Here is a 27,954-nt window from a genome sequence, read left to right on the forward strand (position 1 = left end):
AGGAACCATTCTGGTTTTAGATTTGCTCATAATAGGAAACCTCATGTCATATTATGAGGAAATTGTGACTAAATGGTGAAAATTAATCACTGCCATTCATTGCGACAGCTACTAAATCAGCAAAATTGTTTTATGCAGCCATCCACAAAATCACGACTCTAACAGAACGTCAGTTTTTCTTAACGCATTTGCACGCCGACAAATAAATAATGTCGTCTCAGATAAAACCTGAAAGTGATAATGTAAATATCCCAGAAACCCTAAATAAATACGATTTTAAACTGAGGTTTTGTGGAGCAGTTATGACGCGGCAATATGTTACCTGTCAACTCTCTTTGCATCTTCATCTTGGTAAAGCAGAAAAAAAACATTTTAAAACAACACCAATGCCAGAAATTAAATGTAAATGCTATGTTTTAAACCTCTAAACTACCATCTTCTTTGCATTACGCTATCATTGACATAGGAGTCTGTGGTTATTTACAGAGAAGCCTGTGGTAGATCACTGCTTGAGGCCCCAGTCACACTGGATTAAGAGTATAGAAAACGTCTTCAGGGAGGTTGTGGTGGTTTTGTTATCCTGGTGGAAGCGTATGTCTGGATCTTGGCTGCAGTGTGAGGCAGCCTGCTGGCATCAGTTGCAGTTTATCCATGATGTTTGATTCGGACTGGTCATCAGAGAGCTTGATGTGCATCACAGTAGATATGTAATGAGCCTGAATTGCCTCTAATTTGGCCGTTTTCTTGCTTCGTTGTAAGATATCAAAGGTGCATGTAAAGGCTGTCAGGTTTCAAAATCTCTCTTAAGTTTCTTCTTTTCCAATAGCTCAGGGACAACTGTAATTTTCAGCATTTAGTGAGAATTGATCAAAAATATTAGTTCTTTTCTTCTATTGTGCTGTTTTAAATTTATAGGTTATGCCATTTTCGATAATTCTTCACACTTTCTATGGTTTGATTCCATTGTGTTAGTTTGAATATATGTCTGTGTTTTTAGATAGATTGTATATGCTGTTCTTTATTGATTACTTATTGTATTTTATTTTTGTTGTGTAGAAACTATATACACAAACCTTATCGTAAATGCAACATAATAGAGGCATGAGTGTAACTTACCCATCTATTATCATTTGATCTAGCTGAAAAAAGGGGAAATGGAGAATATAGATCAGTTGTCCACTGTTTTTTACTATTATTATTTTTTATTCCAAAGGTCAAACAATAAACAGACATGAGAATGGCAAATTAAACAAAATAAAAATGTATCAATCACAATTTACCAATGAGGGATGGGTGCATTGTTTCATTTCATGACATTATGATAAAACGGTGTGTGCATACCATTCCATCCTGTGTAGGCTTTAGATCTGTGTGAACAATGATGGAGGTGACGCTAATCTTGTGGTTTATCATCCTGCGTGAAATTGTCACTCAAATCTACCCTGAAGGGTGTGCAATATCTTAAACTGAATTCCTAAGTATGGACCATTGTGGGCCTTTGGCAGAAAAAAAAAACAAAAAACGATGAAGGCTCTAACCGTGAGAGAGATCTCTCTATGTCCTGAGCGATGAGAGCTGGGTTTAAATGGCTGCAGGTGCGCTGGAGTTAGGCGGGCAGTATCTTTGAAGTAGAAGCCAAGTGGGACCCCAGCCCATCTCTGACCAACCGCCAGAGTAGACACATTCGTTTTCAATTAACACTCCTTTCTCAGATGCTGCCCCTGTGCTTTTTCTCAACTGATCTATAAAGGTTGTATGCTTTGTTAAAAGGGCATTATGAATTTTCCAGGAACGTACTGCCGTTTTATGGTACAAGCAAATCAAATAACTATTTTACCTTTGATTTTTATTAAAAAAAATGCTGTATATAGCAAACATGACTTAAAGATATTTTATTTTGCAATTTGATGCCTTGGAATTGGCTTCTGTCTCTTTAAGAAGGTCCTGCTCTTTCCTCTCAGTAAGTCAACACAGCATTATAATGGATAATGCCTATCCATTATGCACAATGGATAGGCATTGTGCATAATGGACAGGCACAATGCCTATTCATTATGCCCTTTGCAAATGTTCTCAGCAGTGTTGGACTGAGAAGCAGTTCGCATGATAAACTCAACAAACTCAGAATTACACCTAATTGTTAAGTGCTGCTGCCGCTAGTCTGGAGGAGCTGTAGAACATGGTTGCCACAGTAGATTTGAAGATTCCTCAAACATGCATGAAAGAATGAAAGCAATCAATCAATTTTACATGGCACCCCCTTTACGCAATTAGCTTTTTTATATATATATTACAATCAACACCATGGTAACAGTAATGGTTATATTTTCTAGATACTGTGATAGAGCAGGTACTGGTACCTACTTTAAGAGAACTTTAGCTTCAACAGGGAAAAAAAGTATATATAATATATAAAAGTATATATTTTTGTCAGATATAGTTTTATTTTTATTTTTACTAGATTTCCATGAGCGTTTCATTTGTCTTAATATATTTGCTACACTTTTCCCATTTCAGTCATTGTATTAAAAACTGCCCAGCCACACATGTGCCTTTAAAGTGCTGCTATATAAAATCTGCTCTGAGGAATATAATTTGTTGTTGAGCCACAATGACTAATACTCTTTACTAAATAGATGCCATCATGAGGAAGAAACAGCATTTGGAAAGATTGACGCAAGATTTCAAGATATCAGCCAGGAAGTTAAAGCTTGGGCACTAATGGGTCAATTAGATAATGAGGATATGATTACAACCAAATCAGTTACAAAATGGCTTAAGAACTCTGACTGGTCATAAAAAAGCTGGGACGAGTTCTAACGTTTGTGCCAGAAAGGCAACCTGCAAGCCTGAATCAGTAACACTAGTTGAGCAGTTAAAGTGGGCAAAACCCCCCCCCCAAAAACTCCAGGAAGCTGCTGTGAAAGCTAAAACATTTGACCCAAATCATAAGATTTAAATGCTACCAAACCAATTACTAGTAAATTGTGTATCAACAATTCACTAGTAGCTTTGTTGCAATTGTGGTATTTAGCAAATGGCAATAATTTCATCAATCTTAACTGACATGAAAGAGGAAACAAATTGTCTAATTGTGGTTGTGTGTTTGATTCATTCTGTGTTAATGTATGATTTTCAGCTTTAGGTCAGACAACAATATTCTGGTAAAACATTATTTACTCTCTAACATATTGTACCTCAATCTATATAACTTAATAAAATGTTTTCTTACATTCTAATTCTGAATATGAGTGCTACACCTCTCATTTAGGTTCTTTGAACCTGTCCATAGGTAATTGGTTTTGTCAGTTTGGCTGCTCCAATAATGAGAGGTTCTTCTATATTGGAATTTTTATTTATGTTATTATTTATGTGCTAAAATTATGCTAATTTTCACTCCATTAAATGCAAGAGGTTTCCTGTGTTTACTGCTACCACAAAAAGCAAGCAAAGACTTGCCAGCTTTAGAACAGATAAGGAGTTATACTAATGCTGTTGTGGCTCGCTGGTTTTTTCTCAATAATGCATACACAACGAAGTGCATCTCCACAGCTCATTAGAGAAATGAAAAAAAAAAAAAAAACGTATATAAGCTAGTTTTGATGGTGAGCTCCCTGTAGGCAGCCACATCTGGCTCCTTTTAGCGACAAGCGTATAAAAATCAATTTTAGTTTGGTTTCAGGCATTCTGTACCACAGACACCCCACACATATATACACACGCTGGGAGGTAGGACTCCAGCATGGTGGTCACCCCCACTTCTTTCAGCTTCTGCAATACCAGCAGTCATCAAGAGGCTTTGATAAAGCCCACATTCCTGCCACAAGCAGCAAGCCTATTTACAGGATGGCATCTGTACACAACAATAGCCCTTTAAGACAATCTTAAAAGAGAATACTTCTAGAGTTGTTGTGTAGAATAGTTACTAGTAAGCATCATCTTAACTGTGAGCAGCGGTCAGAGTGATCTCACTTTGGAGAATTAAAGAGGTATCACAAGAGAATCAATCTAACTCCTACCATATGACTAATGTTTTAGATTATGCTAACATCATTTTCCATAGTTTTACTTAAATTCAAAAGGACCAGTTAAGAACTGTTGACATATTGTTACTATACTAGTCCTAAAACGTTTGCTGAACCAGTTTGTTTAATTGCACAGCCCAGTTTTTTTATACTTCTACTAAAATTAGTTTTAGTCACATGATCTAAAGCTGAAACCAGTGTTTTTGCTTAAATCCTTTTTTTATTTTTAAATGTGGTTATTCATAATACTAATGAAATGTGGCCACAATCAGACTTGTGAGTTATGACTCCAAAGTGATCCACATGCACACTTTGTATACAGCAATCCTCTGTATATGAAAGTAAAAATGGATGCAGCCATATTCGAATGAATTTTAAAGAGGCAGGAGATCTTTAGGAAGACCCAGGACATTTTGGTGGGACTATGTTTCTAGGCTGGCTTCAGAACATCTTGGGATTCCCCCAGAGGAGCTGACCCAAGTGACTGGAGAAAGGGAAGTCTGGACCTCCATTTATGCTGTTACCCCAGTGACCCAACCCGGATAAGTGGAAGAAAATGGATGGATGGGATAGCAGAAAGTATTGTCACAAATGACTGATACTCTCATGATTTCCCAAGATATAATACATTGTGAGACTAAGATGAAGCACATCTCCGTTAAGGTTCTGCAACTCTAAATTGTTTGGATCACTCAACTTGATTCTTTCTCTTCAGTGCGCTTATATTATTTTCATACTTTTTCTAAAACAAAACCTATGAAATTTGTATATTCCAATCAAAATATTGCACTGCAAATAAAAAAATGGTTAAAACCATATAATAACCATGACTGCAGCGGTATTATTGTACCGCCAATTCATGGAGATCACATACTGAAGGTAGAATAAGAGTTAGAAAATGAAATCAACTGATGTGAAATTCTCGTCAGATGTCTGTAAAAACCTGTCCACATATGCAAATAAATCAAACCACATATGTCTATTAAGTCATTTACATTTATAATGGAATTACTCGGGGGGAAAAGCACTGCGCATTTGGAGAAAGGGAGGTTCAAAAAATACACAAACGCATTTATTTATTCCTTCATTCATAAGCTGTACTTTAGATTTAGATGTAGATTTTCCTTTCAGTTAAAATCTAATCTGGTTCAAAAACATCTAAATATTTGTTTTAATTTGTAACCACATTAAGAAAAAGGGAGCAGATGCAACATAATTTAAATGGTGTTGCATTAAAGCTCTTTTAAATCCTAAAGACTACTTAATCGGTGATCCGTTCTGCAAGCGATTTAAAACAGATGCTCATTTCACTATGCATGTGTGTGTGTGTTTGTGCCTCTTAGCACTCTGATAGCACAAAGAAACACATGTCCACATTAAGTGGCTTCACTGATCAAGCTGATAGACACATAGATGAAAGAACCATGAAGGAACTCGTTCCCCTCAGGACTGTGCTAGCAGCTGGCAGCAACAATCCACTCCAAGTTGGCTCATGTTATCATTAAATATGTTTGTCAGTTTAACACTGCTGCCTACAAGGTGTAATAAATTACAAAGAAGTGATGATCAGACTTTATTTTATTGGTTTGGATACCTTTTTCTTCTGAGCACATGATATCCATTGCATTTATTTTTAGTGTAACTCAAGAAATTTCCCAATTATTTGGAGACGTCTTCAGAATGAGAACAATGAAGAATGAAGGGCGAAGAGCAAGAGTGACTGATTGCAGGACATTGGACCAAATGGGAACCAGAAACTGTGAGATGTCAGAGCTGCTATGGATTTATTTTCTACCTGCACCTCTGAAATCTACCACACATACACCCGCCCGAAGCAGAACAAAAGAGAGGTGGGTGTGGATGTGAAAAAGTATGGCCATAGAGTCATAGGTCAACGACGAGAGAGAATTAGCAATAGGTGTCTGCAACGATAAGCAAAAGATGGAGCAACAGACAATATGACGACCAGTTTTCGGGAAAAAGCATTAAAATCAGCTGGCTCCTATTTAAATCTACCTTTTGTACTCTGAGAACATACATCTGCCCACCGCATGTTGGACTGAGATAGGTGGGCTGCCCTGTTCAGTTTTGTCCACTTTTTATACTGCCCTATTTCTTTATCCAGGATACAGGAGGCTCCGGAAAGGTATCCAACCTGACATTTATGCTTCACAACCTTAAAACCTTCACATGACGAATTTTGTATCAGCAAAATGCTGCAAAGATGGTAGTCGGTGAGAAATAGCTATTATCAAAAGCTTTTGTGTGAGTTAGAATTATGTAAGTGACATCATTTTCAGGTGACATTTTAAGGTGTGGGTTTATGCCAGTTGTCTTTATTGAGTCTGAAACCCCACAGCTGGACTCACTCGCTGGCCGCAACAGGCTCTCTCATACAGTAACAAACAGAATGTACAAAGAAATCAACACTATCTTCCAATTTTTTCTTCTAGGTAGGACATGAACCTTTAGTTTACATCGAGTTTAACGCAAAGCGAGAGGCAACGACTTGGACTACGGCTGTACTGCTTAACCTTCAAGGTCACTATGTAAAACATTTAGGTATGCAATCATTCAGTGTGTTTGTGCTCAACAAAACTCCAAGACATCCTGTTCAAAAGTCCTTTCAAAGCTTAACATGATAAACATTTACAGTCACACCTTCCAGGAGCTCTGATGCTAAGTGTTACTCTGACTCCAGGCTGGTCTGAATTAGAGTCGCTCACCCCCTTCTGCGGACCTCATACCCCGATCTAAACCTTAGACCTGAACAAATTGGAACTGACCTGAGGATTTCTGACCATGTTGAGTTAAGCTGCTTTTTAAAGTAGAGATGCGAGAGTCCCACCTGTACAGTGTTAACAGTCTGAACCTCACACAGACAAATCATCACCTTAACAAAGCAGTAAAATCTTCATGGGTGTTTTGACTGAGCGTACACTGTTAAGCCAAACCTGGAACTGTTACCACTATTACTGACCCCCCCCCAAAAAATAAATAAAAAAATCAACAAATGATTGAAAAAAAAAGAAAACTAGGAGGATAAGAACAGATGGCACTGGTGTGGAGATATGGCAGTCAGTAACTGGTTTTATCTCAAAGTCTTGGAAAGCATTAAAGGGTCACACATAAGGCCATTGGGTATGAAGGTATAACTGTAGAGGCAAAAGTATATCCAGATGTGTGCTAACATGCATACAAAGAGGCCTAAAGGCGACTATCTCTAATCACACACCAAACTGCACCCACACACAGAAACACATATAGAAACATTGTCCCAAGTATCTCCGCAGGTTTCCTCATAGAAAAACAGTTTTTCAAGTTCATTAAATAAAATCCGAAGCTTCTACCATCCACAGTCTGCCCTGCAGCTCCAGATAGCCATCTCCTCCCCTCAGTGGGTTCCTGTCCAAATACTCCAGCTGTAGAACTGCCCCCAAGAGACCAGAGAAACCGTTTAATAGACTTTAAGATCGCCGTTATGCTTCAAATGAAACTAATTTACCCACTCTTAATGTCAGGTTTTCCCATATTGTTAGTAGACAACAAACAGATTAGCATGTTGGGCTTTTTAGGTTTCCTATCGAGGCAGTGAAGAAATATCAAAGAGCCATGCATCTCTTGGAATGGTAGCTATTTGGTAGATTAACCGACTGGAAATCATTTTTGTTTTGACACATGTCAGGTTTTCAGATAATCGTTCAAATAAATGTTAATATCAGAAAGAAATGAATTCAGCCATCTCTTACATAAAGGACCACATGGAGCTGAGATGACCTGTTTTTTTTAGGGCTACACTTTACCTCTCAGCTGATCTGAGGACAAAGACTACTGAAGATAACCAAAGTAAATACAAAAATTCAGATGCCTAAGTTTATTTCAAATTATATAGATATTTCAAGGCTATTTTATTTCGCTAACATTTCCACCTAAAAATCTTGTGACTTTTAATTGATTAGCCAGGTAGTGTAGATTGCGTTTCTTCCGTTATAAAATCACTGTACAGAACTATCTCAAAGAGGAGTAATATAAAACATTACCTGGATCATATTAATCAGCTGCAAAACGTGTATCTGTTTGGAGCCAGAAAACACTAATATGTGCACAGTTGAAACATTAGCAGTTCCTATTTTTGCAATAGAAACACTATAATTCGTTCACATTTTAATTACAGCTGTTGAAACATCAGATATTCAGATGACTCTGACTTGAGTCAAGCTGTGATTGTATCTTTTGAAAAGTAGTGCTGATGACATGATTGCACTTTTACAGTGCCATTGCTGAGATATGTGACTCTTAACTGCGTAATTGGTGTGGAAACCTTAATAAAATAAACCTGGTAGAAGAAATCTAAATTGCTTTGATGATTCTAGAGTTCTCTAGATTGCAGAGCATCAGCACATTCTCTGGCTTCAGTTTATGCTGTAAAGTCTGAGGCTCTCTTCAGGTCGCACATAGACAACAAACAGCCCAGGGGCAGTAACTCTAGATGCAGTTAAAGTGTCCAACACAGTCCAGCGCACACATGCAGCCACTGTAGAATGTGCTGCTTACACTATGAGGAATCAACATTCTTGAAGCCAGATCTGTTTAGGAGCTGGTCTCCTTGTGGCCGGGGTGTGTGAGTGTGTGTAAGTGTCTGTCACCTAGTGTGACTTTCATTTGATACTAAGTGACAGAAAAATGCAGAATAGTAGACACACTATGCTTTGCATGACACCTGTCAATTTCAACCGGTTACGACCATCTTCTCTGGAATGATGCATATTGAATCCCTCTGGCTGTACCGGGCCTCCCAGCAGCCTGAAGCTCTGCCTCCTGGTGTTGCAGCTCTTTGCTTGATGCAACAATCGAAACACTGCTGTGGCCTCTGAGCGACTATTGCATACTTCACAGATCCAGGTACATGCTCATCTAAACCAGCAGTTATATTTCATAACAGCACCAAAAGGGAAGTCATTGATGGCCAAATGAAAACTGCGGGGGCATCCCATTAATGGCATCCCTGGTAAAGATGTGTAAATAGCCATCAGTTTGTCTTCCATTACATTAGCAAAGTCTCTCACTTGGCAGTATACAGATAAAACTTGTTTTGAAGGTTCTATCTATGTGGTCTTCTAGAGTTTCTATAGAAAACACAATATTTTATACCATTGCCATGCTGAGTATTGTCTTAGATCTTTGTGTCTCTAAGTCAAGGTGATGCCTAAACCTCTGACTTATGTTTATTAAAGTTTGGATGGCCCTACATTTTTTGCATTTTAATGAAAAATGGCTGAGGTAATTGTTTTGGATCTAATGGAGCATGTCAGAGCCCTCATGTAGATGTAGACCCCCTGGCAACGTATGGTAAGTCCATAGTAACAAACCTTGGTTTTAAAACAAACAAGTCACTTTAAACTCGTAAAAGGGCCATGGTTAAGTCCAGTTTCTACAATTCAAGGTAAAATCTATGTATTCAAGGCAACAGTAATCGATACCTTCATTTTATCGCAGCTGGATCACTGCAATTTATTCAGCCAGTCCTCACTGACAGGTTTGCAGCTGATGCAGAGTGCTGCTGAACGCCTCTGAACAGGAACACACAAGAGAGAGCACATTACCCGACTGCCCTCACTGACTGCCCGCGTATTTTAGAGATCATTTTAAAATCTTTTTGTTTGATTTTATGATCTTAAACAGCCTTACCCTGCCTTACTTCACTGAGCTTCTCCACTGCTGCACTCCTGCTCGGTCACATAAGTCTGCTGACCAGCTGGTACTGGTCATTCCCAGTTCTAAGAAAATGGGGCCCCTAAGTTATGGAATGCTCTATTTTGTATATTTGTCAGGCCCCTCTACTGTCCACTAAACCACTCTAGAAATGTATTCACTCCAAAATCTTCTCCTTACTTTGCATATAGGTGCATGTGTGAGGAGGACCTGGTTCAGACAGACAAAGATGCTTTGGAAAACAATACATATGTAGACATACACCAGCCTGTGCCTACAATATACAATGTTCTGTGAGAAGTAATGTTGTCAAATGGGTGAGTTTAGAGCGACCCCTACTGGAAATTAATATTTTTCAACAAATTTGTTGAAGCTTCTTTGTCATTCTTTATTTGCCTTTAATGCCTTCTTTACATTTACATTAAAAATGTTGTCATCTTATTAAATGTTTATTAATTATATTTTTTTCGCTTCACTTTGAGTGTTTTTTTTATTATCGAAATCAATCAAATTCAACAAATTCTTTGATTGACAGAAATCTTTATATCCAGGCATATACCTTAACAAGTAAAAAGAATGAAATCAAAAGAGGAATTTTATTCAACTTAAAAAAAAACTAGTATCATTATTATTCATGTGCGTATTTTATGAAGATCATAATAGTTTATTTGAAAATTAGAATACCAGATAATTAGACAAGACTTGAAACTTGTCAAGAAATCGAAAAGTGACTTCTTGACCAATTCAAGGAGGGTTAGGTGCAAAAGGTCATTTCTAAAGAAGCCATTTTTCAAATATATAATGTACCTAGGAACATGTTGAAAATTGGAGAGGAAGAAAAACATATTTTAGAAACAGAGCTATAAACAGGCATGACTGCAGCCTGGAAAGGATTGGTAAGCAACAACCATTCTAACGTGAAGCTCTGTATAAGAAATTGACCTCATTTTTGTTTTTCCTTTGTTGTGGCTGACTCACACTCATGTAGTCTTGTTGTGCACACCTGCTAGAAAAGCAGAAAAGCTGTTTTACAGACGAACTTTATAAGTTTAGGATTATTTCAAACGGCTACAGTGTTTTGTTCTGGAGACACATAATGGCATAGATACGAAAATGGAAACTGTAGTGTTAAGAGGAAAATATGCTACCAATGTCTGGATTCCCTTTGATATATATAACTTAAAGGAGACTCCAGCTCGATAGAGGGCAGTAATGCTCCTCACCACACTGTGTGCCACACATTGTGCAGCTGGACGCCAGCCTCCAACACAAAGAGAAAGAGGCTGACAGGGCACTAAGAAGAGCTTTTGTTATTAATATTTGTGCGGTACAAGCTGCAGGTGTGTTACTGTGTGAAGGACGGGGAAACTGACTCCTGTGTGTGGGATCAGGTGGGTGTTTGGAGTCTTGACGTCCGACTCTTTTCCAGAGTGATGAAATCCAGGTTGTTTAGTACGCTTCTCTGTGCTCGTGTTGCTCTGAAAAAAAGCTGCATAATATAATTCACCGTGTGCAACAATCAGCCTCTTACAAAAACGTGGATAAAACCCTGTGGATAACTTGTTACAATACTTAACCTTATATTTTAGCCATGCAAACAAATAGTAACCTTATGTGGTTGCGGTAGGATAGTAACTTTGTATGACTTTTTAAAAATATAATTATTATTAATTTGCTCCGCCGTTTTGCTAAAGCACTGCGTTTTTCGTCCAAAAAAACGAGTACCAGTCAAACTAACTTAAGATAATATTTTCGTTTTATCAAATAACATGTCCTGGTCGGTTTTATTCTGTTAATCTTGTGTCTATAAATTACTGTTTAAGAAAAAATTCCTCCTCTTCCAGGAGAAAGAGCTTTCATTCAAACATGCCTCTAGTGACAACACGTGAGGAAACTGATCAGACTTTTTATATTTTCCAAACCTAATAATAATAAAACATTATTTTCTTGCCGTTGATTACATAAATACATCAATGTCTAAAGCTGAAGTTGTACTTTCCCTCAAAACAAGGAGCTTTGCTGCTTTTTAATGTGATTGTAAAATAGAGATGTGAACAACCAGTTGTTCATCTTTATGTCTTTGTCTGTATGTTTTGTCCACCCAGTGATGGAGCCTGTTGACCTTGTAGAAATGCAGCCTGATAAACAAGAAGCTGTTGATGTCACCTCGTGGGTCTGTGTGTGTCCTGGAGGACTCTGGAGGGTTCAGCGAAATGAGACGCATGAATGGACTCAACAAATCTCTTCTAATACAGCAGATGACACATGTAGGGCATTCCTTTTAGTTGCAGTTTCACTGATCAGAATTTTGTGGCCTATGTTGAATTTCTAGTTTCTATAGTACTGTAACCTGTTGATTCCAATGCTGGAAACGTAAGCCACAGTATTGACTTTCTTTCCCCTCTAGTATTCAAACAATGAGCCACAAAGAATCAATTGTATTAGGAAAAGATGAAACATCTTGTTACCGTTTGTGAAAAAAACTTAAAAATATTTTTGCTTTTATTTTTAAACAGAGGAAGTAACTAGATTTTGGATATTCCCAATCCACTAGTCTTCATTCAGGTTTGATCAAGCTGAAATTTGGCAAATGTGGCCAATTCTGGTCAACATCTGATTTTTTTTTTTTTTTTAGCATCTCTATCTATAATTTAAAAATTTTAATATGACTAATATTTAGCAGTGCACTATTTGTGACAGCAATGTAATCAGGTGCATGCTTTTCAAACTCGTTTTCTCTTTCTTTCCCCGCAGCTTGTCTAACTAATCACTGTCCAAAGCTGGGCTCACTGTGTCGGGTAAAAGTGCAGCTCAAAGCTCTGTCCGATGACTCCGATGGCCCTCCATCTGCAAAAGAAAATGAGAAGATGGCAGTCACTGCTGTTGCAGATTTAGTGCCAACTCCAATTCTCCGGCAACAGGACACTGCGCTGCAGGTGCCCCTGGGTGACTGGACAACACTGAGGCTGGGGGAGGGTCAGTGCGATATCACAGAGGCATGTTTGGGGGGGATGAGAGCAGGGGAGAAATGTGAGGTAAGATTTTTATAGTAGCAGTTCTGTAGCAGTAAAGTCTGGTTTTGTTCTTGATTGGAAGTTTTTTAGATAAAACTTTTAAAGAGCCTCATAGTAGGCAAGTGTAAAAACCTGCATTTATAATGGATTTACAGAGTAAATTAAATCTCTTCAGTCGGTTTCATCACAGGTCTAATCACGGTGTCTAATTGCTCAGATACAACTTACTCCCATTGGAACCGGACCAGAAGCCTCTCTTCACCAGCCTTCGTATGGCGACCTTCCTCTCATTGCCACTGTGGAGCTCCAAGCGTTCACTCCAGGAAAGGAATCCTGGGAGATGACCCCCACTGAAAGATGGGAGTGGGTGAAATCGCACAAGGAGAGAGGTGGCGGTAGATTCAGGAGCGGGGACTTATGGGGAGCAACAGACAGCTACAGCCGGGCCCTCAAGCTCCTCATCCCCCTTTGTGGCCTCGTTGGAGAGGTGGAAGACACAAACTGTTTGGAAGAAATGCATCAGCTCCCTTCGTCTGATCAGCTTAAAATCAAGAAAGCTGAGCTTCACTCCAACTTGTCTCTGTGCCAGCTGAAATTAAACCAACCACAGCGAGCCAGGGACAGTGCTGCTAAAGCGACTCGGCTTGAACCTGGCGCCTCAAAGGCCTGGTACCGACTGGGCCAGGCATGCCAGAAGTTGAACGAGCTGGATGAGGCCAAAGAGGCATTTAAGAAACTGCTGGAAATCCAGCCGGAGCTGCCTGCTGCTGTGAAGGCCCTCAAAGAGATAACGAGTAGAGAAAAGGAGAGAAATGTGCAGCTGGGATTGAGACTCAGTAAAATGTTTAGCTAAAGATGGAATGTTATAATTCTAATAATGTTTTTCCTCATAATTAGATCTAAGTGCAATTATGACGCAGCCTCTGTTACAAAGTAAAGCCTCATAACTACAAATATGTCTGATCTCCTTGAATGGAGGTTGGGATAATAAATAAAGAACGGCTGACTGAGCTCATTGTCGCAAAATGGTCGCCTTCAATAAATGTCTATAGTGTTCGGTGTCTGGCCACTAGGTGGCGCAAGAAGTCAACAAAACTGAACAAGACAGGCAAAATGCCGAAACCCGGGATCGAACCAGGGACCTTTAGATCTTCAGTCTAACGCTCTCCCAACTGAGCTATTTCGGCGTGCAGGATCAATTAGGCCGTGATTCCATATACCAAGAAGCGCGATGTCGTCAGGGTGTGGAATGTGATTTCGTGGGATGACCTACTTTTGGGCAAACTGCTATAAAAGGTTCCATAACATTAAAGGTTTTTCACCAACTCCAGCACGTCGCTATCATGTCTTTCAAACTTATCGGTAGCTTCAGTAAAACCATTTTCATGGCATTTTTATCTCATAAGTTGTCTCTTATTAAAGACGTCACAAACCTGGGATGATGAGGTTTGCTTAAATAGCTTAAATTTTCATGTGTAAATTTGATCCAGTGCTTTCTTTCCAATTGCAATTGGAAATGAAATTGGAAAGAAAACACAAATACTCAAATGTAAAATTTATATAAGAATGTTTTTATGTTCAATAATTTAAAGCTCTTAAACAAAGTCATAATTGTGTAAAGATTAGTTCTAATGACCATTTGCATGCTATGTTTACATGTTCAGCTTTTTCTGACTTCACGCCTTATTTTTTTTAGAGAGGTGGGCGATGGTTAAAAACCAAAATTAGACCTGAAACTCCATGGTTAGCAACATGCATCCGAGACCAGTTTTATAACCTCAGTGGTAAAAAGTAAAGTGTTGGACTAAAGGTTAGACAGTGAAAAATCTGTTTTTCTTTGTCAATTTTTATATTTACAGTTGTCATGGAATTAGCAAGAGGGATCAGATAATTATAAGTAATCCAAAATATTAGCCACGAGAAGCATGGCGGTGGTGTAGTGGTAAAGAGCGTAACCCATCTACAGAGGCCTCAGTCCTCTACATGGCTGTCACAGATTTGAGTCCTGGGCGGTTGGCCTTAGCCATGTCTTCACCCTCTCTCTTACAACCCACTTTCTTCTCAATTCAAATGTCACTAGAAATATTTATCCCTAAAAAATCTAATTTGACCTGGAAAGTGCAAAAATCAGAAGAACTGGTGACTTTAAAACAAAGATGGTACTTAAGCTAATCAGCATTATCAGCCTCCCTTTGCATTATAAGGCAAGGATTTTGCCACTTGTAAAAATGCGCTACCCATCCCTTCATCATCTGAACATGCTGATCGTTGCACAGATGCGAAGGGGCTGGTGCCACGTTGTCTGTGGTTCTTTCTTTTATTTAGGTTCGAAAGGAAAATACCTATCAGTGCCTATCTCCAGCAATCATTCGGCGGGAGGCAGGGTACATCCTAGACAGGTTGCCACTTCATCACAGGGCAACAACAGAAACTGACAACCATACATGCATACACTCACACCTAAGGACAACAGTCAGGATTTTGGACTGTGAGAGGAAACCGGAGTACCCAGAAAAAACACACATGCACAGGGAGAACATGCAAACTTCACGCAGAAGGATCCCATGATAGGATTAAACCCAGGACCTTCTTGCTGAAAGGCAACAGTGCAACTGCACCATTGTGCAGCCTAAGAATGCACTAATATCGACCATTTATGGATTAAGTTGCTTCGAAGAAGTGTTGACTTTTAAAAAACTGCATATTTGTTTATTTTTCTTGAGGCCGGATTACAAAACTATTTCTCTCTGTTGCCAATTTACACAAGACTGGTTTTTGGTCACCCAAAGTCCCTAAAGTGTGCACAGTTTCCCAAATAATGGTCAGAGAACATGGTGAAGTAACTTCTCGCTCTTCATCAAGTAGAGCTATTTGACCTCAGATAGCTTGGTTGTATTGAAGACGGTCACACACGTCTTCCCCCCAAGGTTCGTGATGTGAGAGATCAAAGACGAAATCAACCAAACTTTAATAAAATGCAATGGCACCTTTGGAGATCTGACAACAAAAATGCATACAAAGATGCCGCAAGGCGATTCAGTCAGATCTGGTATACATTCTGATTACCCACAGTTACACATATTTAAGACACACCTAAGCTGCACAATAAACTGCTTCTGGAATATTCCAGCACGGTGTGCTCAAGCAACTAAAATGATTTTTATTTCAATTTATCAGTCCTACTTCCTAATAAGGAGTTGTTATTCCGAGATTTTGCAGCTGCAGGTACAGACCGAGCCTGGTACGGACGGGGATGTTCGTGCGCACAGAATATTCCACAAGCAGCAGAGCCGTGCCATCATATATCATAGCAGATCATACTCACTTAATCAACACAAGCTTCCATATCAGCTGATTAACATATTATAATAAAAGACTAAATATAACCACACAGTTATTATTAGTCAGATAGTGATGGATGTATTAATATTGTCAATTAAGATAATTGCTAACTTATGAGACGCTTCCCATTAATCTAAGAAATGTAAGGTGACAAATCATCTAAGTGTTTGTGATGCTATGCTCAATTCAGCGAATGATCTTGTGGTGTCATATCAAAATGTCGTCACACACATTGACTCCACCAGATAAGCTCTTAAACAGAGTTCACACCTCACCACAAATAGCATTTGCATGTTACCACAACTTTCTATTTAAAAGACAAATGTTTCACCACGGCGTACCAAAGAAATTCCAGGAAGTGTCCAGGAACTCAGCCAAGGGACTGGGTGCCTAAAGGGCACAGTGTAAACAGCACTGTCAGAGACAGTCCTTGGGGTGCTGGCCTGTTGTCAAGAAGAAATAATTTCTCTCCTAAAATAAAAAAAGCTTCAAGCACACCACTGTCATTCTGCAGAAAAAATAAACAATGTTGCAAATTTCAAGCACTGAGCAAGAATGGGTAAACATCAGTGAGACTTTTGTCCCGGAAGTTGATCTTCAAAATATTGAACTTCATTAGATCATAGAAACATCAGTCAAGAAGACTTAAGAACACTGAAACAGTAAGGTTTGTAAAGAAACTGCATATTTCATGTATTTATTTTTGCACATGCTTGATTTTTTAATTAATCAACTAAGAAATTTGAAAACATCACTGATGTGAAGCTTAAGATGTCATCCAGTTTATTCACAAACTAAAAACTATGAACAAATGGGATAAAACATTTATTTTAATGATCATAGTAAGAAAAACGCCAGAACAAAACTTTTAGTTTGCTGGCACTTTTTGGACGATCAGATCAATATTGCAAGATGAACCAAAGGACTACAGACAGTTTGCATTTGTTAAACTTTTAAAATGTATTTTCTGCATGTCCCATTTTGACGACCCTTTAAAGATTACTTCCTTTTAACCTTCTGTGTCTTTGAACTGTCTGAAAGTGACTGGGCTGCTGATAGCTGTCTCCACGCATCCACAATGAGCACCAGAGGAATGACAATCCACAGAAAATTCATGAAGATAAAGTAGAACCAGAAGTAGATTGGATGTCCGAACTCGCTGTGAACATAACCATCTCTGTGCTCTGTGAAGAAGTACAGCACTGCTCCGTATATCTGACCTGGTGACAAAATCCGTATTTAGACACAACATGTACATATGAGAGACCAGAGCATTATGTAAACATTGTGTTTTATATTTCTTAGAGCTTCTTACCGAGTGAAATGATCAGCTGCAGAACAAATCTGTAGGACTTGGTAGTTAAAAAGGAATAAACGGTCCAAAAACTGAATGGACCCCATAAGACAGCGGTCACGGTCTCCATACAAACTGTGAAGTTATCAGCTCTAAATAAGAATAAATTTAAAAAAAACAGCAGTAGTTTACCATATCACCTCAGTTTTATACTTTACTTATGTATATTTTTTAAATCAATGTTTTTAAAATGACTGTGACTCACATAACATATCTACTGTCCCCTTTGGAGTACTCCTTCCCTGAGAGAGGGGAACAGAATACATATTACCTTCAAAATCAAGAATACATGTCTGACATGATTTTCTTTTTGTTTGTTTTTATGGTGGTTCTTACACAGTTGTGACAGGAAGCTCTGATCCCCTGGTAAAATGTCATAATAAAGACAAAACCATCCCTCGATGACGCTATGGATGAATCCACAAACGGCAAACCAGCAGAGGGCCAGACGCCTCCATGTTCCCAGCCTGCCAGCGACCCCAGTGATCAGCCAGGTTACAAGTAGAAAACCCCCAGAGACAGAGAAGAGAAACACCAGAATCTCTGACATGGACCGATCATTAGCCACATAAGAGGGAATCACCAGGTCCCGGGGCCAGAAAGGATGAGGAGTTTTTTTTGCTGAGGCGGCATCCATTATCTGTTTGAAGACAGAATCATCTTTTTTTATTATTATTATACAGATGTGATCATTTAAAATATAATTACCCTTACTGAGAAACAATTCCAGTTCTCAGATCTTTCAGAGTCAGAGTTTAAGACACTAAAGGAAAAAAATAAATAAATAAAAATTAAAGCTGGTATCAGCTGGTTCCACTCACCAGAGACGCTAACAATGTTAGGGATCAGCCACACTGTTTTTGTAAGAATGTCTGTAGACTGGGCAAAATCAAAATTGATATCCAGCAGATTCCCAACTGCTTCACATGAAAGTGTGACGCGTGAACTCAAACCCGGAAATCTGTCAACTTGGGGGGCGGTAACTCATGATTAGAAACACCAATGAAAAACCTGTAATTACTGAGGTCGAACGCATGAAAAGATACATTGGATCTGACGGTTCAGATGATTGGCTCCTTGTCTCGGAACATGGACTTTGCTTACGAAAACAACCAATGAACAGGAGCGATTCTTTGCCAAACATCCTCCTCCTTTTAAAAAAAAAAAAAAAAAAGCACGCATAGACGGCAGATCATGACAGATTCACAAGAATCTTAAAACTGCGAATTTTGAAACTGAGGAACAGTTTAAAAATTCTGTTGCTCATCGAGCAGTGAGTTGCGGATGTACTTTATTAAGATTCGATATTAAATAAGTCAGAATGAGGTTAAAGTCAGTCGCTGAGACTACAAATGTGCAACAGACGTAAACACAAACAGAAATATATAATTTAATACTACTTGTTACATTATTTATGAATAGTACATTCTTAATTTAATGTAGTCAGACAAATCGTAGCACAAAATGTTACCCCCAAGCCGTGTCAGGGATTTATCCCTGCCGTGACCCGGATTCGAACCGGGGTTGCTGCGGCCACAACGCAGAGTACTAACCACTATACGATCACGGCGAGCTACTGGGGGATCTGAAATGCGATGTTCCAGCTGCCTTTATGTACCTAGTAAGTAATATAGGAAGTAAAGTTCATGGGTACTTTAAAAACTGTTTAACTTACAGAAAGACTATTCGAAAGAAGCCCGAAGGAGTAAAGCTTACATATGGTGGCATGAACGAGCTGTGTAGTTAAATTTCAAATGTTTATCAGATGGAAGTCACAGTTGCAGAAAGACTTTACAAATGCAAAGATTATAGCTGCAGTAGATAAATTTTATAAAAATGTGTTTTTCACGTCGTTCAATTTTTTTTGACATTCAAACTTGCTAGTGTGCTGCATTAGCAGTGATAATGACGGAGATAGCACAATCACAACTGTCATTAGCGAAATTTATGGAGCTGTCCGCTGTCGGGTTACGAGGGCGTGGACTGAGGATCGTAGTGCAGCAGACATCAAGGGTGAGGGACACGAAATACGTACAGGTCCAAACCCACGTCCCCATGGCAGCTGCAGAGTGTCACGGTTAACTGTCTAATAGGTCCCCTGTTGCTCTCGTTGATATAAGTCCCATATGGTCTAGCGGTTAGGATTCCTGGTTTTCACCCAGGCGGCCCGGGTTCGACTCCCGGTATGGGAACTCCTTTTGTCCCTCGTGATATTTTTAATTTTATTGAATTTCCATCCATAATACAATTTTATTGAATTTCCATCCATAATACTTCACCTTTACTTAAATACGTCGCTATGTGGTAAAGATATAAAAATTGAAAACCACATATTTCATGGCAAACTTTAATATATATATTTTTTACTGCCAATATAAACTCTTTTTCATGACGTAACACTGAAAATATTTTGGTTATGCTGCTAAATATTCACAAAGTTGGTATGTTTAATCATAGACGTGTTTAATTATATATTTCTCTGTGGCAGAGGAAAAATGCAGTCATGTGACTCACTATGTCATGTGACACCTATACGGAAGCTGTACCCGTCGTCTCTGGATGGATCTGGTGTTGATTGTAGCCGCGATATAAACTGTACAGAAAACACTTCTTTCTAAACAGCCGACATGGGTGTATTGAGAGAAGAAGACTCTTGTCTTTTGTTGGATGAAAAGCTGCTTTATTTTATGGATCAGCTCGAGTTATTGGAGGGGAAACGGAAGACTCTGAACTCACTCATCGAGCAGGTAGAAAAATGATAGCATGTGCACACACATTCGCACTTTCAACTTGACTATCTGTCTTTGAAAGCAACAATCTAAAAAATTTAGAATTTTCAGAAGCAAACAATTGTAGTTGTATTTAGCTATTAGTTTGTGTAAGGAACTAAGCTGTTAACCAAAGCATGATAGCTATTGTAGAAAAATACTTAAAACAATTTAATCAGAACAATTTAGCATTTTATGAATGTATATTTAGTAAAATTACTTTTTTATCTTACCAGAAAATAAAAAAAAACATAGTTGATGAGTGTGTGTATGTATATATATATATGCAACTGTTTATCAAGCCGCTTCACTGAGTGTGTAAGATTATTCAACCTCTTTCCTCTTTACTCTTGTATAGACTAATATTTTTACTTTTGTTCTCTACTTCAATGTAGGGGTGGTTCTCCATAAGCAAGGCCCGTTACTCTATGGGAAACAAGCAGGTTTCTGCTCTTCAGTTTGCAAACGAGATGGAGCCACTGGTTTCTGTGCATGTTAGGTGGGGATTAATAAAGTAAATGTTCTTAAAGTCAAAGTTTTTGCATTTTTAGTTTCCGCTAACCTTTTGTTTTGTGCATTTCTGTGTTACAGAACCCTGGAGAATGATGAGGTAGAATTTTGCGCAGTCAGATCGTCACGAAAATGCAATGACAAATTTGTAAAAGAACCAACCTCAATAGAGGATATTGGACCTCAAGAAGAAGGTGATGCATTGAGAAAAATGTGTTCTGGCAATGTCTACCATAAACCTTTTTCTTTTAGTCTTCACTCTTTTATTTTATTTCACAGGCATTAGACGAAGAAGAAATACAAAAAGTGATGTAGCAGAAAAAAAGACAAGTGAAGACATAAGCAGTGAAAAAGCTCCTGAGGTAAACCCTGGCAGGAAAAGAGACCATAATCCTCAGCAGGACCCACTAAAGTGGTTTGGGATTTTGGTGCCGCAGTCTCTGAAACAAGCACAGTCATCGTTCAAACAAGGTATGGCTTAAAATAAAGGAAACTTTTGCCAAACGTTGTTGCGCATTCACAAAGTACAGCTTACAAAACACATACCGATATATTAGTGAGACTATTTGAAAACATGGACCTTTGGATCCTCAACGATTGTATAATATAAATATAAATTCCAATGAATAATTTGTGGTTCTTAATTGAGTTTCTCCTGTCTGTTCCATTGCAGTCATAGAGCTTTCAGCTGAGATTGCAGCTCTCCAGATCGTGGTTTTAAACGCCAGACAGGAGCTGAAGCATGACTTGAGAAACAATGATGGCTCAACTGGACTAAATACCTCTGCTCGATTAAATGAGAAGGAAGCGGATGTTCTTTCAGCAAACGAGAGTTTATAAATCATAACGTCATTATCAGATGATATAAGAAGTTATTGCTGGATTTTAAAGGTGGAAATCACAGGCTGAACAGTTCCTGTGTCATTAATTATTGTTAAATAATTTAATTTTCCATGTCGTTGCAAAATGTGTAAGTTAGTTGAGTTATGTATATAAATGTGTGGGAGTTTGTAAATTTGACCAAGACTTATGAGCATTCTAACAAATTGTCATCACAGCTTAAATAAATGTGGAATCAACTACATTTTGTGTTCAAATATTTTATATCCCTTTACCAGTAAGGTAAATAACTCTAAAATTGTTTGGTCGACATGCTGGTGTAACATTTTGTACGGTTTCTTCACTCATTACAAACATTTATTTGTAGGTAAATTGGTGATGCTAAATGGAACATTTTACTGAATGGCCTTATATGATTAATTCTTGTTTGGTTTAAACATGGTATCATTTTGCTTTGTACACTGATTACACATATGAGGATCGCTATCTTCCTAAAAGCATCTTCCCTTTTGCTCTCAAAACAGCCCTCATGTGTCAAAGTACAGACCCCTGATGTTGTATACCGGACATGGTCAATTTTTCCAGTTACGTAGCATTTGATGATTTTTTTTATTCCAGCAAAATGATGATATCAAAAATTTATCAAGATTATTTTCACTAAATGTCTGTTAGGTCTTTCATTTGGTATATGAAAAACATAAGTTGACCAAAATGCTTTACAAAACAGTCTAAACACACATAATACATGAAAAACATAGTAAATCATGTAATAAAAGTAAGAAAATGCTATTTGTTCTAGCAGTGACTCTTTTTTTTACTATTTAAAGCCAAAAAGGAAAATGTATCTGAAATATTAATTTTAAACACAGAACATTCTCAGCCCTCCTTATTTTGAGTGGTAAACTTGTACAATTTTGGTAGAGCAACTTCAAAAATGGTGAATCCTTGATTGCCTTCATACTATTTTAGTTTAGATCTGGGAAAGTTAAAGAAAAACTTTAGGCGACAACAATAAAAGCTTGAGTTGATTCTACAACTCTACGTCCTGGGCATTGAAAAGAAGCCATGGCTGGAGGTATGTGTTCCTAACATTTTGTGTCTGTAAGAAGATGGGTTACCTCAATCTTAATCTTAAAAGCCTTAACTTAAAATGTATAGCTCAATCTCATACCAACTGCCAATTTATGTTCAAAATGCCACGTTTAAGAAATTCAATCTACCTCTAACAATATTACATAGAAACGTGGTCAAAGACTAAGGAAAGTCGTTAAGGAACATTTATCAAAGTAATGGGGCTATAAATTTATTGTACTATCTTGTGTAATTTTGATTTCAAGACAAAGCTACTTAGTCTTTTTTTTTTTTTTGGACAATTTAAACTGTATTGTTTAGTTTGCCTCATTGGAGAAAAAAAATCAAATAAACACATTTTTTATTATTTGACAAATGCATGAAAACGCATGACCTGCACTGCACATCCTGATCCAGATCGACTATAGCAACCACAGCGGGTCAGTGCTGTGTGTCTGCCTCCTCCATGAAGGTCTTTGCTCTGTCTCCGCTTCACTTGCGTCCGAGCGGCGGATGGGAGCGCTGGAAGCACGGATGTGGCCTCACGGTTATGTTATTGATGTTTCCAGACATCCGCCGCTGCTACTGCTGCTTGTGTAGCTCGACCGTGGCCTATTTTGGATGCGCAAGCAACGGGAGCCCTTCCAGTTCAATTAGCTTTGTGTCTGTGGAGCGATCATTTTTCTACGCGTGATACTGGGGGTGGACTGGGATGTAAACACGACGGCTTGCCTGCGCTCATGATCTGGGGCAAGGTGAGGCTGATTCCTTGGACTCGGATCGCCGGCTGATTTCACTTTGGAGCAGAGCAGCTGTTCGCTCCAATGGCGTCAGTTTCGAAAGTGTCTATCCTGGATTATTTCAATATTGTGTTCGAGGGGGAAAATGGTAAAATCGAGTCCAACTGTAAGGCTTGTGGCACCAGAATCCAGGCGAAACGGAGCGTTACGTCCAACTTCGTTACACATCTTAAGGTAATGTGTCAAAATCCTATTGCAGAAATAAATTAATGATGTCCAGTGTGATCAGCTGGCCCAATGTCTCTGCATATATTAAATTTGCTGGATCAGCAAAGACAGACTGTTGCTTTTGTGTTATTGAGAGTTTATTCATTTCTCCATTAAAATGTACACTTTCATGCTGTTCTCTGACATACATATGACATATTAAGCATCTTATCCATTAACATCTGTTTCTCTCCCATTCAGCGTAAACACCCAGCTATGTATGATGACTTTGTGAAAAGGAAGGATATGAAGAGAGAGGGTTATTCCTCTGCTTGCCTGCACAGTTTCACAACCAATGGAGGAAACCCCCGCTTCACACTCCCTGTAACAACTGGAACAGGAGGAGGAGCCCTAGTAAGTGTTGGAGGAGTGGGCACCCTTGAGGGAGGAGGAGGCCCTGGAGCAGGGGTGACTAAGTTTGACAGACATGACCCCCGTCAGGTATGTGTTAATGTCTGTCACTCCTTGAAATAACGCTCCCTCTGAAAGCCCTCAAATGGAGCAGAGCAATGAAATCCAAAGTGAGTACAAAAGGTAAAGTTTGTGATTTTTTTATCTTTTTGGGATTATGGTAGGTTCTCATCTCCGAGGCGATAGCTAAGATGATCGTGCATGACCTGCAGCCAGTGTCTATTGTGGAAAATCAGGGCTTCAGGGAGTTGCTGCAGCTCCTGGAGCCCCGTTACACCCCTGAGCCCCAGCACTACATCCAGGGACAGCTTCTCCCTGCCTACGCTTACCAGGCTCAGCTGGCTACACGTCAGGCCGTAGCATCAGCACACACCCTCAGTCTTAGCTTAGACCTCTGGAGGAGCCAAACTCAAACTGCGTCAGGGTGAGTTGGCAACATAAACCCTAAAAAAATAAACCAGCAGCATGGTTAGATTCCCCAACTGTGTGGCATACTTCTTTCTCTTTCGTTGCAGGTATCTCGGTGTTACCTGCCATTATCTTGCATCTGACTGGCAGATACGTTCTGCTCTCCTGGCCTGCCTCCCACTGACTTGCAGTAGCTCGGCGAGCCGTGTGCTGGCAGATTTTGACGAAGTGTGTCATTCTCACGGCGTGTCAGGGAGAGCATTTTGCGTCGTTGCAGACCCTTTTCCAGCGACGTCAACGGCGAGGCCAAGTTGTCTTCCTGGCTTCTTGCTTCCACCTGTTCTTACTAACGGCCAAGATGATGATCCGACAGATCAAGTGCTGGACAATGCAGAGCAATGGATCAGTAATGGCCACGAGTGTAATGGAGAGGAGGAAGACTGGGGGGAGTCTTGGGAACAGGGTTTGGGCGTTTGTCGGGTAGACTGTTTCTCTCGCTCTCTGGAACAATGTGTCAGGGAGGGGTTGCGCTCTTCCCCACAAATTTCCTCTACTTTGACCAAGGTTGCACGTTTCTATAACTATATTACCTCTGCTGTACCTCCTGAGAAACTCATCCAGGTGTTTGATGGGTGGTTGCCTGGGGGAACCCGAAACCTTCACGATACTGCTACAGATTGGGCTGCTCAACTCAAGGCAAGTAATAGTATTACGATCATGAATAAAGGAACTTAAATATTAACATATTTTACCATATTTAACTTCCCTTCTGTTTAATGAAGGCAATTTATTTTTGCATACACCAACAAAATGTTTCTGAGAGAACTTTACGGAGGATCAAAGCTGGTTTAAATTCAAGTACAATTAAAGACAATCTGATTAAACCACAAACCAATCCTGTCGAATCCTATCCAGTACAATTCAATCCCATCCAATCCAATTAAGATTAGTCTTTCACTGTAATCTAATTCCATATAATGACATTTATATAATGCCAAGTCGTAAAAGGTCTAAATAAAGAAAACCAGTGGATTGCATTGAATCTTTAATTTGATTTCAACCTTGGACATCACAGAGTAGTGGGCGGCTTTGGAGAGTAAAATCCTCCTTTTGGCTGAATGAGACGCTAGCAGAACCAGTCTCAGAGACAGTGAAATCTTTAAACTTCAAAAATGTGGATTCCCAAGACTCTTTACATAGTCTTAATACAACATAATATATTTTTACATTGAGATAATGTGATTATAAGAGTTTAGATTGATAGATGTCCCAGAAACATTACAATTAAAATGTGCATATGTCTATCAATAGTGCAAATTTATTGATATATGATCTCATAGCTGTTTCGTTTCTTCACTTTTTTTCCTACAGGTCTTGCGGCGGCTTCTGGACTCAGTGGAGTTCCTGGAGGAGGTGAGCGGTCCCGGGGAGGTAGCGTTGAGTAGCTCAGAAAGAGCCCTGCTAAGGGAACTCACTGACATTTTGGAGCCCTTCACTGAGGCCTGGGACATGGTGCACAGAGACGCACAGAGAGACACCCAACTGGACAGACATGTGTCCATCAGTTTGGCTCTGCCTTGTGTTCTTGGTCTGCGCAAGCACCTCTCTGAGACATCAACTCCCCACTGCCCCGCCCTCCTGCTCGGTCTAAACCAGTCCCTGGAACGCCTTCTGGCGCCGATCCTGGAAAACCCATTGTACATTACTGCGACCACCCTGGACCCCCAGTTTAAACTTACTTGGAGCAGCAACCCTGACTGGCACAAGCAAGTTCTCCTAGAGGAATTATCCAAACATTCCACAGCCTCTCCCCCAGCCGACCTCAACACAGACATTAGCCCTCAGTCCCAAACTCTTCCTACTCCATCACCATCCCCGGTCTCCTCGTTGTCTCGCCCCTGCAAATTGTTCTCTTTTATCAAGCAGAGACCTGCGACACAGGCTAAAAGCCTGGAACAGGAGTTATCTGTCTACCTTCACGAGGAGCCCACAGATGAAGAGGCTTTGCATTACTGGCGCCGTAAAACCATTGACTTTCCTCTGCTAGCTCAAGTAGCCAAAAGAGCATTTACCATACCTGCTTGTGACACTGTGGTGGAGAATATCTTTTCTGCAGCCAGACGCCTCCTGTTGCCAGAGAGAGGCCACGTCCTACCAAAGAACTTGGAGACACTCATCTACCTCAAAGCCAACTACAAATTGTTGTGGACTTAAAGCTATGAGTCAGCCATATTTTATCTGAAGAGCAACCTGAGGGTTTTTAGTTTTAGAAACGTGACTTCACTTGTTGCTGTGAAGAGACCTGAGTGAGCAACGTAGTAAATTACACACCTGTTATTTTGAGACTGAAATAACTAGCTTCCTTCCTTAAGTATGGTTTTAGATGTGGATATTCTGAATATGGGTTTTCACACTATGAAGATCTAAAATGTCTGAGATCAGATCAAGACTAAAATACTCACTCCATCTGTCTTTATTTTGCCATTTCAAGGTCTTCAGATGACCATCAAGTTCCTATTATCTGGTTCCAACCTTCGCTTAGTGAATTGTCTGTTGTATTTTTGCCTACAGTCAGGAGAGAACAAAAGTTTATTTGCTGTCCAAACAGTCATGATAAAACATAAGTTTACATTGTGATCTAATGGCTTCTGAAACCAACTTTAGGAATTAGGGAATAACTACATTTAACGGTTTTCTATAAAATTTTTACCAATTTCTAACATTGCTGTTCATGAATTCTGAGCCACTCTTTGGTTTTTGTTGTCACAGTTGTGTGACGAAAATTGTGTCATTTTGTTTTCAGCCTTAAAGTCATCCACCCCTTCCAGTCACAATCTCCCTCGCAAACTCCCCCCTCCCGCATCCAAAGTTATTGCGTGATCGGTCAGATTTTAGTGGGTGTTTTTAAATGGAAAAACAACCCTAGCTACTCAACCTCCAGAAACCCTGTAAAATCTAAGATACAACTCTTGGATGTTGGTGCAATTTGCATTCTGTAGCTAGAAAGTGTCTTAAATGAATTCCATATGTGAATGACCTTTCTCAATTTGGAAACGATGGATGTTAATGTATTTATAAATTGCCAGACGACCTTTCTCAGATTGATGTGTAGACGCAATTGCTTCTTTGAAGTCTTTGCAGTCTGCCAAAACTGCTTTTATGCTGGCAATAAACCTTGCTTAAAATCAAATACATACTCTATATAAATACTTGTGATTAAATGAGTACAGCTTCCCTTCTTAAATCCTACACAAGGAGCAAGAATAAATAAAATCTTCCCAATATTATTGACAGTAGTATAAGGCTTGTTTTCTCCATGAATGTATGTAAAACTACTCTACTGGCTGCCTGTCATTGCTTCGTTGTCATCTGAGAAGGATTACATTCACTGCAAATCAAAAGATACATCCCCTAATTATTTCCCTCAGTTACTGTAAACCTTAACACCAGGACATCAGAATAAAGGAATATCAGTTTTAAACACTGAGGTAT

The 27,954-nt window shown here is 39.2% G+C and overlaps 4 protein-coding genes and 3 non-coding genes across 10 annotated transcripts; 4 read left to right on the plus strand and 3 right to left on the minus strand.

The window, feature by feature from the left end:
• The first annotated feature begins 10,956 nt into the window (after positions 1–10,956).
• fkbpl (FKBP prolyl isomerase like) lies at positions 10,957–13,777 on the plus strand. Its single transcript, XM_028029801.1, has 4 exons — positions 10,957–11,128; positions 11,843–12,004; positions 12,492–12,772; positions 12,969–13,777. The coding sequence occupies exons 2-4, from the start codon at positions 11,845–11,847 to the stop codon at positions 13,602–13,604; spliced, it is 1,077 nt and encodes a 358-aa protein (XP_027885602.1). The 5' UTR covers positions 10,957–11,128; positions 11,843–11,844; the 3' UTR covers positions 13,605–13,777.
• Positions 13,778–13,865: 88 nt separating this feature from the next.
• trnaf-gaa (transfer RNA phenylalanine (anticodon GAA)) lies at positions 13,866–13,938 on the minus strand. The gene has a single exon. It is a non-coding gene; the product is annotated as a tRNA-Phe (tRNA).
• A 1,762-nt stretch (positions 13,939–15,700) lies between these two features.
• On the minus strand, positions 15,701–18,421 carry ebp (EBP cholestenol delta-isomerase). 3 transcript variants are annotated; one of them, XM_028030946.1, is made up of 5 exons: positions 18,269–18,421; positions 17,784–18,087; positions 17,653–17,689; positions 17,409–17,539; positions 15,701–17,313 (listed from the first exon to the last, which is right to left on the minus strand). In XM_028030946.1, exons 2-5 carry the CDS (start codon positions 18,082–18,084, stop codon positions 17,093–17,095), a joined length of 690 nt encoding a protein of 229 aa, XP_027886747.1. In that variant the 5' UTR covers positions 18,085–18,087; positions 18,269–18,421; the 3' UTR covers positions 15,701–17,092. The 3 variants fall into 3 exon arrangements, with proteins under 3 accessions (XP_027886747.1, XP_027886917.1, XP_027886834.1); XM_028031116.1 differs by having other exon boundaries at positions 18,162–18,413; XM_028031033.1 differs by having other exon boundaries at positions 18,156–18,413.
• A 524-nt stretch (positions 18,422–18,945) lies between these two features.
• On the minus strand, positions 18,946–19,017 carry trnah-gug (transfer RNA histidin (anticodon GUG)). Its single transcript has one exon. It is a non-coding gene; the product is annotated as a tRNA-His (tRNA).
• Positions 19,018–19,567: 550 nt separating this feature from the next.
• trnae-uuc (transfer RNA glutamic acid (anticodon UUC)) lies at positions 19,568–19,639 on the plus strand. The gene has a single exon. It is a non-coding gene; the product is annotated as a tRNA-Glu (tRNA).
• A 327-nt stretch (positions 19,640–19,966) lies between these two features.
• vma22 (vacuolar ATPase assembly factor VMA22) lies at positions 19,967–21,809 on the plus strand. Its single transcript, XM_028030817.1, has 5 exons — positions 19,967–20,194; positions 20,611–20,714; positions 20,807–20,919; positions 21,005–21,196; positions 21,399–21,809. The coding sequence occupies exons 1-5, from the start codon at positions 20,075–20,077 to the stop codon at positions 21,563–21,565; spliced, it is 696 nt and encodes a 231-aa protein (XP_027886618.1). The 5' UTR covers positions 19,967–20,074; the 3' UTR covers positions 21,566–21,809.
• A 1,219-nt stretch (positions 21,810–23,028) lies between these two features.
• On the plus strand, positions 23,029–27,749 carry LOC114150679 (zinc finger BED domain-containing protein 4). Of its 2 annotated transcripts, none has more exons than XM_028027387.1 (5): positions 23,029–23,610; positions 23,928–24,084; positions 24,219–24,478; positions 24,570–25,158; positions 25,834–27,749. In XM_028027387.1, exons 1-5 carry the CDS (start codon positions 23,522–23,524, stop codon positions 26,674–26,676), a joined length of 1,938 nt encoding a protein of 645 aa, XP_027883188.1. In that variant the 5' UTR covers positions 23,029–23,521; the 3' UTR covers positions 26,677–27,749. The 2 variants fall into 2 exon arrangements, with proteins under 2 accessions (XP_027883188.1, XP_027883115.1); XM_028027314.1 differs by having other exon boundaries at positions 23,030–23,610; positions 23,845–24,084.
• Positions 27,750–27,954: the final 205 nt, after the last annotated feature.

Source organism: Xiphophorus couchianus, chromosome 1 (genome assembly GCF_001444195.1).
Source record: "Xiphophorus couchianus chromosome 1, X_couchianus-1.0, whole genome shotgun sequence".
NCBI lineage: Eukaryota > Metazoa > Chordata > Actinopteri > Cyprinodontiformes > Poeciliidae > Xiphophorus > Xiphophorus couchianus.